General features: G+C 36.1%; 1 protein-coding gene across 1 annotated transcript in view; it reads left to right on the top strand.

Moving 5' to 3' along the window:
- LOC136028353 (microtubule-actin cross-linking factor 1-like) overlaps positions 1–13,255 on the top strand; it is a gene marked incomplete in the record, with an annotated part of 451,602 nt that overhangs the window by 291,086 nt on the left and 147,261 nt on the right. Inside the window, 2 exon segments of the mRNA XM_065706142.1 lie at positions 481–9,283; positions 10,792–10,938. Of these exon segments, the coding sequence (XP_065562214.1) occupies positions 481–9,283; positions 10,792–10,938 (8,950 nt within the window).

The raw sequence follows: 13,255 nt of genomic DNA, 5'->3' as shown, positions 1-13,255 counted from the left end.
GGAATCAGAATTATGAAGGGACTGTCATTATGGATTTTGTACAGTGGCGGTTCTGGTATTTCATGCGCCCGGGACAAAATCTTGATTAGTGTCCCCTCCCCTGTCCCCACATAATTGTCAATTAATAACACAATTATGTTTAATTTATTATTTAGATTCTTAAACTATTACTAAGTATTTGAATTTAATTCTTATTATTTAATTATGTTTTGTTGTTTAAATAATTTATATTTTATTAATTAGTTGATAATCTATTACTTATTTTAATATATTAATTGCGCCCTCTAATTTATTAGTAAACTTTAAAAAATACAAAATGATTACCTTAATAACCCTTAGATTGTTTATTTGAAAATTTGCACCCCTAAAATCTCTGTCCCTCTTCTAAAACCGCATTTCATTTTGAAGCGTCCTGAGTCAGGATTTTGGTCCCCTTAGTAACCTAGTTTCAAAAATCAAACTTTTATTTTCGTATTTCAGGAGCTGGAGAATGAGTTCTAGTTCAGAATCTGGGCTACACACGTCAATCTCATCAGTTAGACTTAATCAAACAAGCATTACCAGTCTTGGTTCATCTACTATCATCAATGGTGCAGACTCCAAATTCGACTCTCACTCCGAGCATTCCTTCGACACCAACATAACTGAGGAAAACATTGATAGAGCCCGAACTGTGTACGATGCTACCACTAAAGAGTCTCTTACTCTGTCGCAGGCTGTAGAGGCTAAAATTATTGACCTCAGAACAGGGGAATATTGTGATCAAGTCACTGGGAAGTGTATGTCTTTAAAAAGAGCTGCTGCAATTGGACTACTTAGCCAAAGCCTGCTTCAGTTAATTGATAAGCAAAAATCAGAAGTAATGCTGAAGACTCCAAAAATATCGGCTGTGAAAAATAAGGTAAGCGTTGTTGCTGCGATTTTGAGTGGCGACATAAATAGCGTTGGAGAAATAAATATTAATGCACAGGTATACACTGTGTCAGAAGCATATCGTAGAGGTTATTTAAAATTAAGTCTTCCTCCGCCTTACGATGGATATTGTCTTTCTGAGGCTATTGAACAGAATTTGATTGATACAAATTCTGGGCAGTTTCTTGATCGTAATACTGACAAATTCATTCCGATAAGTGATGCTATAAAGCTTAAATATATAAATCCGAACATAAGAGAGGTGGTTCATTCAAACGCGAAATCAAGGGTGACTTTGAACGACGCAGTGAAGAAGGGTGTACTTGATATAAAGAATGGACTATTTTTGAATACAAAAACGGGTGACAGCTTTTCGTTTATTGAAGCAGCTAAAAAAAAGTTTGTTTCGCGTCCAATAACTTTGAAAGACTGTGTTGACCAGGGATATTTAACCGGTGATAGTGACAGCTTTAAGGATCCATTTTTTGGTGGGAATTTGACTGTTATTACAGCTGTTAAAAATGGATTGCTTGACCCTTACCTGAAAACTGTGAAAAATACATTAACTGGTGAATATGTTAGTTTAGAAGAAGCAGTTGCAACTGGGATTATTTTGTACAATTGTAGGTTCGTTGATATGGTGTCTAAAGAACAGCTCCCATTGTGGAAAGCTGTAGAGTGTGGGTACCTAGCATCAGTTAAGCTTCATACCGTGTTTGAAATTGAAGGATTCAAAAATGCTAAAACTGGTGATTTTGTAGATTTTAAGTCTGCTGTGGACTTTGGAATTATTGATTTGAAGTTAGGATGTGTCTGTGATATTTCAGTTGGTAGGAATATGTCCTTGGTAGATGCAGTTGATGCTGGAATTGTTCAGCGTTCAGTTTGTGATGTGCTTTCACGAAATATTGGCATGGAGGATAGGTATGGAGTTGAAATGACTGTTTTTGAAGCTGTTGCTGAAGGCTGCCTAGACTATAAGCACGGAAGAATATGCCATGCTGAAACAAGGCAATTTATATCTCTCGATGAAGCCATAAAGATGAAAATAATAACCAGTGAAGGTGCCAGTGTTCTAAGAAGCATTTTAAATCTGGCTGTGTCAGTTTTCACTATAATTGAAACTACTGAAACTGTCGAAAGATATGCAGAATCAGTCACTGAAAAAGTTGTGGTAAACAGCTCCCTGATAAGTGAAGAAACCCTAGTAAGGAAGTCGCCTTCTCCTTCAAAGTCTCCTTCTAGGAAGTTCAGTCAGTACGAGTATATGGAACAAGGTTTAGAGATTGATACTGTAGACACTACTTCTTTAAAGAGGGGTGAACAAGAACTTTGTGAAGAGGCTAGTAAGGTAGCTTCTTGTATTCAGTCTCTGAGTGAAGATACCGCAGATGGTGCAATAAATGTTACAATAACAAGTGCTGCAACTGATTTTAATCTCAACTTAAAAAGAACTGATTGCACAAACGACAAGTTTCATCTTCAACGTACAAATTCCAGAAGAAAATTAGTTACCATACCCCCCAATGGGCTATCCCTACAAAGTGCTATTAACGACTTTATTGTGGACCCTACCACTGGCATAATCCTACCCCCGAATAGTGATGCACCCATACCTTTGATTACAGCTCTTGAAACACGGTTAATCGACCCAAGTTCTGGGTATGTATTAGATCGTTCGACAAACTCGTATGTCGATTTACTGTCAGCTGCCAAATCAAGGTTGTTATCTGATGCCGCAGAATATGAACATATGGGTAGTATCTTATCTCTTAAAGAGGCAGTTATACGCTTATTTGTCCGTTTTAATCCTCTGGAAACAGTGAATGAGACAACCAGTGTTAGCTTGTCTGTTGATCAGTTGAAGGAACAACGGGAGGGAGTAGTTGTCGAGGGAAGTTCACTTAGTAATATCTCATCAATAGAATCAACTTTAAAGATTGAAGCAACAAAAGGTGTTTCTTTGGCAACTACAACTATTCCAGTGAATAAAAACGAAGCCGTTACGGGGGCAAATAAAATGTCTGGGTCCCCAACTAAAGAGAAACGCTTAAGTTTCAGTCCAGAAACAGAAACACTAGAAGGAATGAAAGGAGAGAAAAGAATGGAAGTTGTTGAAAAAAACACCGGAGAAGAAAAATTTAAGTCACAGCTATCAGAGACTTATCCTGAAGAACCTCCTTCTCTGACCAGAAGTGACTCGATGGCGTTTCCTGCTAATTATCAAGAACCAATTGAGATATCAAAAGGTGCCGTTTTCCAACCAAGCACAGGAAAGCTGATAGTAAACGACGTAGAAATGGATTTATTCTATGCAATAAGCCAAAATAAAATACCAGCAACAAAGGTGAAATTCTATGATCAGCAGCTAGATAAAGAATTTAGTATTAGTGAAGCAGTTAGAAAGGGTATTATTTCCAAAGAAACGGGCAATATAAAACTTAAAGAAGGCTTTCTCTCTTTTCCTGATGCTATCAAAGCTGGTTTAGTTCTTGTTGTTGGAGTACCCTTATCCCAAAAAGTTGACGACGATGGTGAAGAGGAGATTAAACTTCAAGATCCTAAAACTGGTGAAGAATATTCATTAGAAGAAGCAATTTATCGTGGAATTATTTCTGCAGAAGTGGCAGAGAAATATGTAAAACAAAAACGACGATCATCTTTAGATAAGCTTCCAGATGAAGTTTTGGCAGCAATCTTCATAAAAGACTTGAAAGGTGACAAAGAGGTTAGTGTCAAAGAAGCGATTGCTGCAGGCCTTACGACAGAACAAGAAATAGCTGACTTGATTGAAGAAAAAATACAACAAATACAAGTGATGAAAAAGCTAGATCGTAAAAAGTCATTATCTGAACTTACCAAAGAGAGACTGACCTTAATTCCTCAGTTTACTTTGCCTGAAAGTGAAACTTCTTACACGGGAAAAGTAAAACGAAAGGTGGCAAAGATCTTGGAAGCAGCAAATTTAGGATTGATAGACCTCGATACTGCAAAACTTATCGATGAAGCTGAGATACCAGAAAAGCTTATTGAAGATGGAAAGCTTAATCCTTTTTCTGGTGCAATCCGTAACGTAAATACTGGAAATATTTTGACAGTTATTGAAGCAATTGATGCAGGCATTTTAGATCTCAGTTCAAAAAGTGTATCAACGCCCGTTGGTCGGTTTCTTTCGCTCAATGAAGCTTTTGAGGTAGGGCTATATGATACTGACAAGAAAAGACTAATTCATCCTGAATCTGGTCGATTTATATCTGTGACAGAAGCAATGAACATGGAAATAATAGACCCGAATTCAACTTTCATTGAGCCTCGTAATTTTGTTGAAATGAGTCTTAGAGAAGGAGTAGAAAGAGACCTTGTAAATAAGAAGACTGGAGAGGTTAGCTCACGTGAGGGACTCCTTTCAGTACCAGACGCTGTCGAAAGAAAACTATTCAATGCCAACTCAAATGCTAGTGACGAATACCCGAAAATTGCTCCAAGTCTTTCTTTAGCATTAAATCTGGGGCTTATAACCGAAGATATTAAATATTTTAATAAGAATACGAAAAAAACTATGGAAATTTCGACAGCTTTCAATAAAGGATATTTGATGTCTACCATACAGCCGAATATTCACAATGGAATTGAACTGCAAACGGCTATCAAGGACAAACTCATTGATGTAAAGACCCGTTCGTTAGTTCTCCCTCAGTCCAAGGTACCTATATCGGTTTATGAAGCGATTGAATCAGGAATTTTACGTTTGCCGCCTCAGCAACCCCACTGCTACCCCCCGGTCTCCAACCCTCTGGCTTTGGCTGAAGTCCAAATTGATAATATTATAGAATCAGTTGAGAATATTAACCCAGAGTTTATAAAACTTCTACCCGGTTTTGAGCTGTTAGACAAATCCCAAGTTAAATGTGGTAAAACTTCAAAAATAATAACGATCGAATTGGCAAGAAAATTTGGCATTGTTGAAAATTTAGAACCCTCTGAGGTTGATCTTCTTGGGTGTTTTGTTTCTGGACTTGTGACAGCTGATGGCATGCTCATTCACCCAGTTACTGGGGTTTGTACTGCAATTGCAGATGCTATAAACTCCCAAATGGTATCTTACCCAGTCCCCGAAAATTGCTCAATTGTCCCTTTTAAGGACAATTGGTCAAATGATGTCACAAATCTACTGGTTTTTGACATTAATACTCAACAAATTTTGACTGTTGGACAACTTCAGGATAAAGATATGTCCTCAGAAACCCCAGAAAAGGTTAAAGAAGCAATTCAAAGAGGTAGTATTATTCCTGCTGGAGTTTTGAAATTCAAAGAACCCGAAAAAACTCTTACTAGAAGAGAATCTCTCTTGGGTGGCAGTGTTGAACATTTACCATTGCAAAGACGAATTAGTTTAAGTAATGCCCTTGCTTTACCATTAGTGCGACAGACTTCGGTAAAAGTTGGTGACAAAACAGTTACAATCGAATCTGGCTTTGAAGAAGGTATTGTATCAGAAGATTCAGTTATTGTTGTAAATGAAAATGGTGAAACCTTTATTGAAGACTTTAAAGACTATCTGATCAATGTGCGCCAACTCCTCTCGGCGGAAGAAGCCTCATTACACAGTTTTTATGATTTCCGTGAGAAATATTTCCAAGATCCTTCAACTAGGGATTTCATTACCTTCAGCTCTTTCCTTGCTCAAAACGTCGTTGATTCGGAATTTTTAGTCGTAAAAGACTTGAGAGTGAACAAATTCATACCCATAAAAAGTGGTTTAGATGAAACTCTTATTTCGTCCGATTTTGGCGAAATGAAAAACCCCAAAGATGGTAGCACTGTAGAATTTTATGAAGCTGTCAAAAAAGGCTGGGTGAAAATACAACCTTTCACTAACTTAAACTCAGAATCCTCATCTGAAGAACTTTATAAAGTATATGAGCCAAAGACAAAGCATGTTATAGTCGAAGGAGAGAGCGTCCACCTTGCAACTGCCATTTCAAAAGGCCTTATCCCGATAGAAAATTTCAATGTTGTTAAAAACAGATCTTCAAAACCACTTATACAAAGTTTGTCTTCTGATAGCCAAAATAAATATTTGATTATAGACGACATTCATTATGAACTTCAAGAAGCTATAAATTTAGGTCTAGTTCGTCCTAAGAGTCATCCCCTTACCATTGAAGCAGCTTATGAAAGAGGTTTGCTGGATAATAATGGAACAATTTTTGATCCCTTTACTGGAAATATGATCAATATACCTGATGCTTTAGATAGCTGCATCCTAGATTCATATGCAACCCTCATAAAACATCCATCATCTGGCTACTTCATGACCCTTGCAGAAGCTGTTGACGAAAGTATTGTTCATGATGGGAAGATTCGTACTACATCTGGTTATCTGAGTGTTGAAGAAGGTCTTAAATCAGGGATCATCTATTCATCTGTGAAGTCTATTCGTTTAGAAGATGCCCTCAGCTCTCCACTCTTTAATAAAAGAACGGATAAGTTTAATAATATCTATAACGGTAGATTTGAAAGTCTTAATGAAGCAATTCTAAGTGGTTTAGTTGATGTTAAAGACTTAATTGTGGAAACCAACGGTGCTGAAGAGGAGTTAAGAACAGCTATCGTCTCTAATACTGCAAGAATAGAAGGAATCAAGATTGTCATACAAGAAGAAATTCATGAAATAACTGAGATTTTTGAAAAAGGTAAACTAAAACGTAAACCCAAACAAATCACTATTCAAGATGCTATCCGTACTGGTCTTTACAGCCCAAAATCAGGACTTCTTACAATTACTGATGAAACCTTAACTATACAGGAAGCATTGAGAAGGGAGGTTGTCTTGGATGGACCCTTTTTGAAGGATACTAGAACTGGCGAAATTTTAACCGTAAGCCAAGCCATACATACCGGCATTTTGAATCCATTCTCTGGCCAATATATAGACCCAGCGACAGGCAGTGAAATGAATTTGTTTGAGTCACTTGAAAAGGGGTTACTTGTGAAATCAGAACGAAGGTGTTCTTTACCACGATCCGTTTCAGTGGGAGTATATGAGCCCAATTTGGGGAAAATTATAGAAGAAAATACAGCGTATGCTGTTAAATATGCAGAAAAACAAGGGTTAGTTGATAAGTCCAAGACTCTGTTTACAGATCCCAATTCTGGCGCTGTACTTTCTTACGATCAAGCTGTTGATTGTGGATTGCTTGATGCACAAAAAGGAAAAATTTGCATTTCCAAAGACACATATATTGATCTGGCTGCAGCTGTTGAGCAAAACCTTATGTTTGAAATCAGCCTCCCACTCCCCCTCACTACTGCCATTTTACTCAAAGTGTTTAACCCAGAAACTAGTTCTTTTTTGAATCCAAACACGGGTAGAAGTGTGTCGCTATTGGAGGCAATAGAATTGAAATTAATAGATTCTGATTCAGTACACGTTGTTGACACAGAACATGGATTCCTTAAGAAAAGGTCCCTTCTCGATGCAATTAACTCAGGTGTTGTAAAGAGTGATTCATCAAATGTAATGGACTTTAGAAATGGCAAAGAACTACCACTTGAAGAAGCACTCCAGTCTGGACTGATAATAGACAGTCGTGGCGCTATTTCTTTGCAGAAAATGCTTTCACGTGGTTTTTACGATGAACAATCGGGCCTAATACTAGACCCTAATACAGGAAAGGATATAACTCTGCATGAAGCTATGCGACGTCTAGTCGTAAATCCAGCACTGCCCGTCTATTTCAATCCAGAAACAAAAGAGCTGTTAAGTCTTGTCGAAGCTTGTCGGCTTGGTATCATTGATAGAAGATCGGGAAAGATGTTCCCATATAATTTCAAGTCCAGTATATCACTATTGAAGGCATTTAACGATGGTGTAATTATTGACGTTGAGAAACCATTAACACTATATGAAGCTCTAAGCCTTAGCCTGTATAATCCACTTACAGGACTATTTATACATCCTATTACTGGCCAACAAATAACTCTTCAAGAAGCCATTACATCACAATTGATTGATGCATCAAAGTCAGTTTTAAGACTACCAAATGCTCGGAAGTATCTTTCACTATCAGAGTCCTTGAAAATTAATCTAATTGATCCAATCAGAGGTCGTTATAATGCACCAAACGAATCTTATGATACTATAAATTTTCTTGAAGCAAAGATGAAAGGCTATATAGTAAATTCAAGAAAGCCAATGTCTTTACTAGAGGTGGTGTTGAATGATTTGGTTTTGCAAGAAACGGGGAAGATTATCGACCCCCTTGTTGGTGACCAGCTGCCACTCGATTTAAGTATTGAACATGGTCTTGTCGAGCCACTGACGACTTTATACACTGCGCCTAATAAAAGCCTTCAAGCTGCTATTAATGACGGTTGTGTAGATGCAGCAAAGGCAAAAGTATTTGATCCAAATTCTGGTGGCAGTTTAAGCATATCTCAAGCATTCGATTGTGGCCTTCTAAAACACGTTGGAAATCCCATTAGCTTCAGTGAAGGAATTGACAATGGCCTAGTAAATTTGAAGACTTTCAGATTGAGCGACCCGAGAACAGAAAGTGAGTATAGTTTGGAAGATGCTATTCGTTCTGAACTGATAGACCCAGAAACAGCTGTTGTCAGACATCCCACCTCTGGAAACTACATAACTCTTAGAACAGCTATTAAGGAAGAAATGGTTGATCTGCAAAGAAAAGCGGTTATTAACCCTGTAACTGGTAAGCTTGGCAGCTTATGTGTTTTCTTTGATCAAGGATCAATTGTTTTTATGCGTTCCCCTCTTACTTTTACGTCAGCTATTGAAAAGGGACATTTAAATTTGGACAATGGCAAGTTAGAAGACCCTGTTTCTAAGGAAATAATTAGTCTTAAAGAGGGAATAAAACAAGGTATTCTTGATCCTCATACCGCTATTGTTAAAGACACTAAAAATAAAAGGCTTTTGACTTTAGACATGGCGCTTGCAGGAGGTATCCTTGACTCGGACAAAGGAATGGTGTTAAATACAGAAGATAATCGTCTTTTAACTATGTTTGAAGCTGTTGAAAGCGGTTTTATCCTAACTCCAGGATGCGCTATTTCACTTATCGAAGCAATTGAACTTGAAGTTTATGACGTAATTTCAGAAAAATTTGTTTGCCCGTATACAAAACAGTTATTTTCATTTGAGGAGGCGGTAAGTCAGAAACTTGTATGTCTGTCTTCTACCATGGTTCGTATATCCAAAGAAGAGTCACCTCTTACTTTGCAAACAGTTTTATCTTTAGGAATTCTCAGTCCAGAAAATGGCTCCATACGTAATCAAGATGGTAACTGGCTCAAACTCAACGAAGCCCTGGCACAAGGTCTTCTTGTTTCTGCGGACGCAAGGGTAAGCTCTTGACTCCGCCCTCAGCTTTGGGAATCCGTATCGTCCGCTTCTTAATTAAGTGCTTTAGCTTGCAACTAACATGTTAACAGCTTGCCTTGACTAAATTTAAGTAGGCTGAATGTATGGAAATATGTATGTTCCTTTTACTTCTTTTCTGTCTTGGTATGTTAACCCTCTTTATGGTTGAAGACGAGAATGTGAAAAGTTTTTCATTAGCTTGTTTGTTATATTTGTCATTAAAATTATTGATAAGCCCATGTTTTGTTAATTACGTTGTCTAAAAGAGAAAGCGTCTTGTTTACTGTTATTTTGTGATCGTTTCAATTTTGTTCAGATGGTATTGCCCGCATGTCCTAGGTTACTTTTTGCTTTTTTTTCAGGTTTACGAATAGTAGGTCACCCCTTATGTTAGAATTTTCAAGCAATTTTTGATTTGCTTTTCCTTTTCGAAATATATTTAGGCCAATATCATTTACCCCATCTTAAATTTTTTTCTACTTTCTGTGACTTTTTTTTTCATTCTGCCTTTTGGAAGCAGAAATAAAAGTGCTTAGCTTGAAATCATAATCTTTGCTATTCAGAATTATTCACGACCCCCGTTCCAAACCAAATAACCAGTGACACCAGGACTCGAACCCGTAACCTCCGTTTACGAGTTCTTTCACGGGTCATAGGGGTTGCTTTTTTTTATTCTGGTCTTTAAAAAATATTGACAAATTTAAAACTAAATTTAAACCATAAAAAATATATCAGCAAATACCTCAATAAAAGAATAATAATAAAAGCGAACATTGAAGAACGCCCACCACTGATTACCCGCCAAATACCAAGACACCATTTTTCGCCTTTTTTTTTGGTCTGTATGTTACTTGGCACTCGTGTCACTTCATTTGTGTATTAAGTTGATACATCGAATTCTGCTCTTCATTGAGCATTTCATTACGCTCTTTATTATATTACTCTTCAATACGCTTAAAATAATCTGGATCGTTCTTCTTTCGTATTTAGTAACACAGTAGGACAAAACAAGGCATGCATTCTTGTTAATTTATTCTTCTAGCTGAATTAGCAGATGTTGAGCGTTGAATATTAGCAGCTTACTAGAGATGTTGATAACTTTTGGTGAAAATGATCCTCTCGAGGGGTAATTCTTTTCGGGACTCTTTCTCTCTCTATCTCCTCCTCTCTCTCTTTTTCTCTTTCTTTCCTTCTTTCTCTTCCTTTCTCTCTCACCATCTCTGTTTCTTCTTTTTTCTGTTTCCTAGTTTTTTCTTTACTTTTCCCAGTTTCTTATTCTTTTTCTCTGTAAGAGAGAATATGGCTGATGGTCATGTACAGTCTATAAAATAAGATGTTTAAATATATAAAAGTATAACAATGTTAAATATTTCAGAATGAGGAAGGTTTTGAAATGTTAATTGCAGGCTGGTTTCTGTCTTTTACTGTCTGAATTTGAGCAGAAAATTGTTTCTCTTTTTCTTCTGACGTGTTTCATTTTCTTTTAATAGCTAGCTGTGGAGGAGAAATACAGAAGCTGCGCTGAAAATCTGACTAATTTAGTATCATGGCTTTCAAATATTGAAATGCAACTGGCCAACCAGGAGTGTATACGTGAAGAACCTTCAGATGTTAAGAACCAAATCAACGCTGTCAAGGTAATTTTAAGAGTCCTTGAAAATTTTTTAAACAAAAATATATAAATATTCAGTATATTTATATATAAATATATAAATATTTATATATTTCAAATATATTTCATAATATCAAATATCAAGAAATAAAATATCAAATAAATGTCAAATATAATATAATATCATATCAAATAAAAATATCAAATATATTATATATTTCAAATATTCAAAATATATAAATATTCAATATTCAAATATATAAATATTCGGCGGTTTTTTGTCGACAAGAGTGGGTTAAAATATCACATACTTCTACAATATTTTTTTCATAGCGACTTAGTCTTCTAGCTAAATCCAACTACAGATATAACATTTTACCTCCCCTTTAAATCCGTACCATTCTGAGTGGTCAGGAGGGAGGTTCTTCATGTAATAGCCCTTGAGATGTAGTAGCCCTTAGCTCATACGCTGCTATATACAGATGTTAAGTGATAAATCAACGCTGTCAAGGTAATCATTAGAGTTCTTAAAATAGTTTTAAATAGTTCAAATGAAAGTTTGGCGTGGCTAGCTGTTCAAGCTAGCAGTTCAAGCAGTTTGGCGTGGCTAGCTGATACTCGTCTAACACGCTGCTACATAATATTATTATAACATAATTATTATGCTACATAATATATATAACATAAACTATTAACACAAATTATTCCGGTTTTGTGTAAACACGAACAGCATTAAAATGTCACGTTCTTCTACGAAATTTATATAGCGACCAAGTCTTTTAACTAAATCCAACTACAAATATAACAGATTACGTCCCATTTAAATCCATACCACTATCAGTGGGGAGGAGGGAGGGGTTTTATGTAAATTTCGAATAAAAGTTCGGTTTACTTTACTACATACAGATGCTAAGAACCTAATCAACGCGATCAAAATAACTATAATAGTCCTTGAATGTATATTAAATAAATAAAAAGATAAGTTTTTTTTTAACTGAAAGTAAGGAGCGACATAGAGTTGTTAGAAAGGGTCGAACTTTGGCGTAAAGAGCGGGGCAATGAGGAGGGGACAGTCCCTTTTATATACCGCTTTTCTTTCTGTTAGTTTTAAGTTTTAATGTCGCTCCTTACTTTCAGTTAAAAAAAAAAAACTTATTTTTTTCTGAATGTTTTTGAATTAATGCAGGTTTCGATTGTGGCTCATCGTACATGGATAATCAAAACGAAGTTTGAATATTAATTTTACTTTTTTCCGCTAAATGGCTTTCTCAAAATTTTGATCGGACGACTTTGAGAAGAAAACAGGCGGGGGAGGGGGTCTAGTTGCCCTTCAATTTTTTTGATTACTTAAAAAGGCCACTAGAACTTTTAATTTCATTTACGAACCCTTTTTTTGGTAATAAATATACGTAACTTGTGAATTAACTTACCTAACGAACTTCTATATTCGTGTATTTTTATTACGTAAATGACCCCGCCAAAACCCCCTCGTCATTACCCCGCTCTATATGCTAAGGTTTGAATTTTTTTCCACTTCTTTAAGAATGACCCCTGAATCACAAAGGCCATTTCATTAGAATAAATAGCTATTTTAAAATTACTTAAAATATTTTCACGTAAAGAGCGAGGTATTGAGGAGGAGACGAACCCCGCTCATATACGTAATAATTTCTTTTCGTTTTAAGTTTTAATGTTGCTCTTTACTTTCAGTTGAAATTTTTTTTATTTAATTTCTCATTTTAAAAAATATAATGCTGGAAATCCCAGTACCCCCTTCATGGAATTTATCTTCCCCCATGATAAACTCCTCTATGGAAAGATACTCCCACGTAACCCTCCCCTCCCAAACCTCTTAGAGTAGAGTTGTCTGATACGCTGAATCTGATGGTGTGATTTTCATTAAGATTCTATGACCTTTATTGGGTGTTTCCTCCTTTTTTTTAAATAAGGCCAATTTTATTAGACTAAACTTGATGAAACTTACATATTTAAGATCAGCATAAAAATATGATTCTTTTGATATATCTATTGGTATCAAAGTTCCGTTTTTTAGAGTTTCGGCTACTATTGAGCCGGTTCGGCTCCATTTTGTTGACATTTCCTTAGTACCATACATACGGTTTGTTACCACGAAATGTCTCATAGATAAATGTGGACACCCCACAATATACGGAAATACTAGCCCAAATTTTTTATTCACTGTATATTATTCAAGAAAATTGTTTCTTTTGAGAACTTCATTTCTTCTGGACTAAGTCCAAATTCTTATTTTTTCTCGAAGTATTTTCGGAGCAACTTCCTCGGATAATTCAAATGGAATGTATTATTCTCAGCTAATTTCA

This window comes from Artemia franciscana, chromosome 6 (genome assembly GCF_032884065.1).
Source record: "Artemia franciscana chromosome 6, ASM3288406v1, whole genome shotgun sequence".
Lineage (NCBI taxonomy): Eukaryota > Metazoa > Arthropoda > Branchiopoda > Anostraca > Artemiidae > Artemia > Artemia franciscana.
This window is presented reverse-complemented; position numbering and strand designations above follow the sequence as displayed.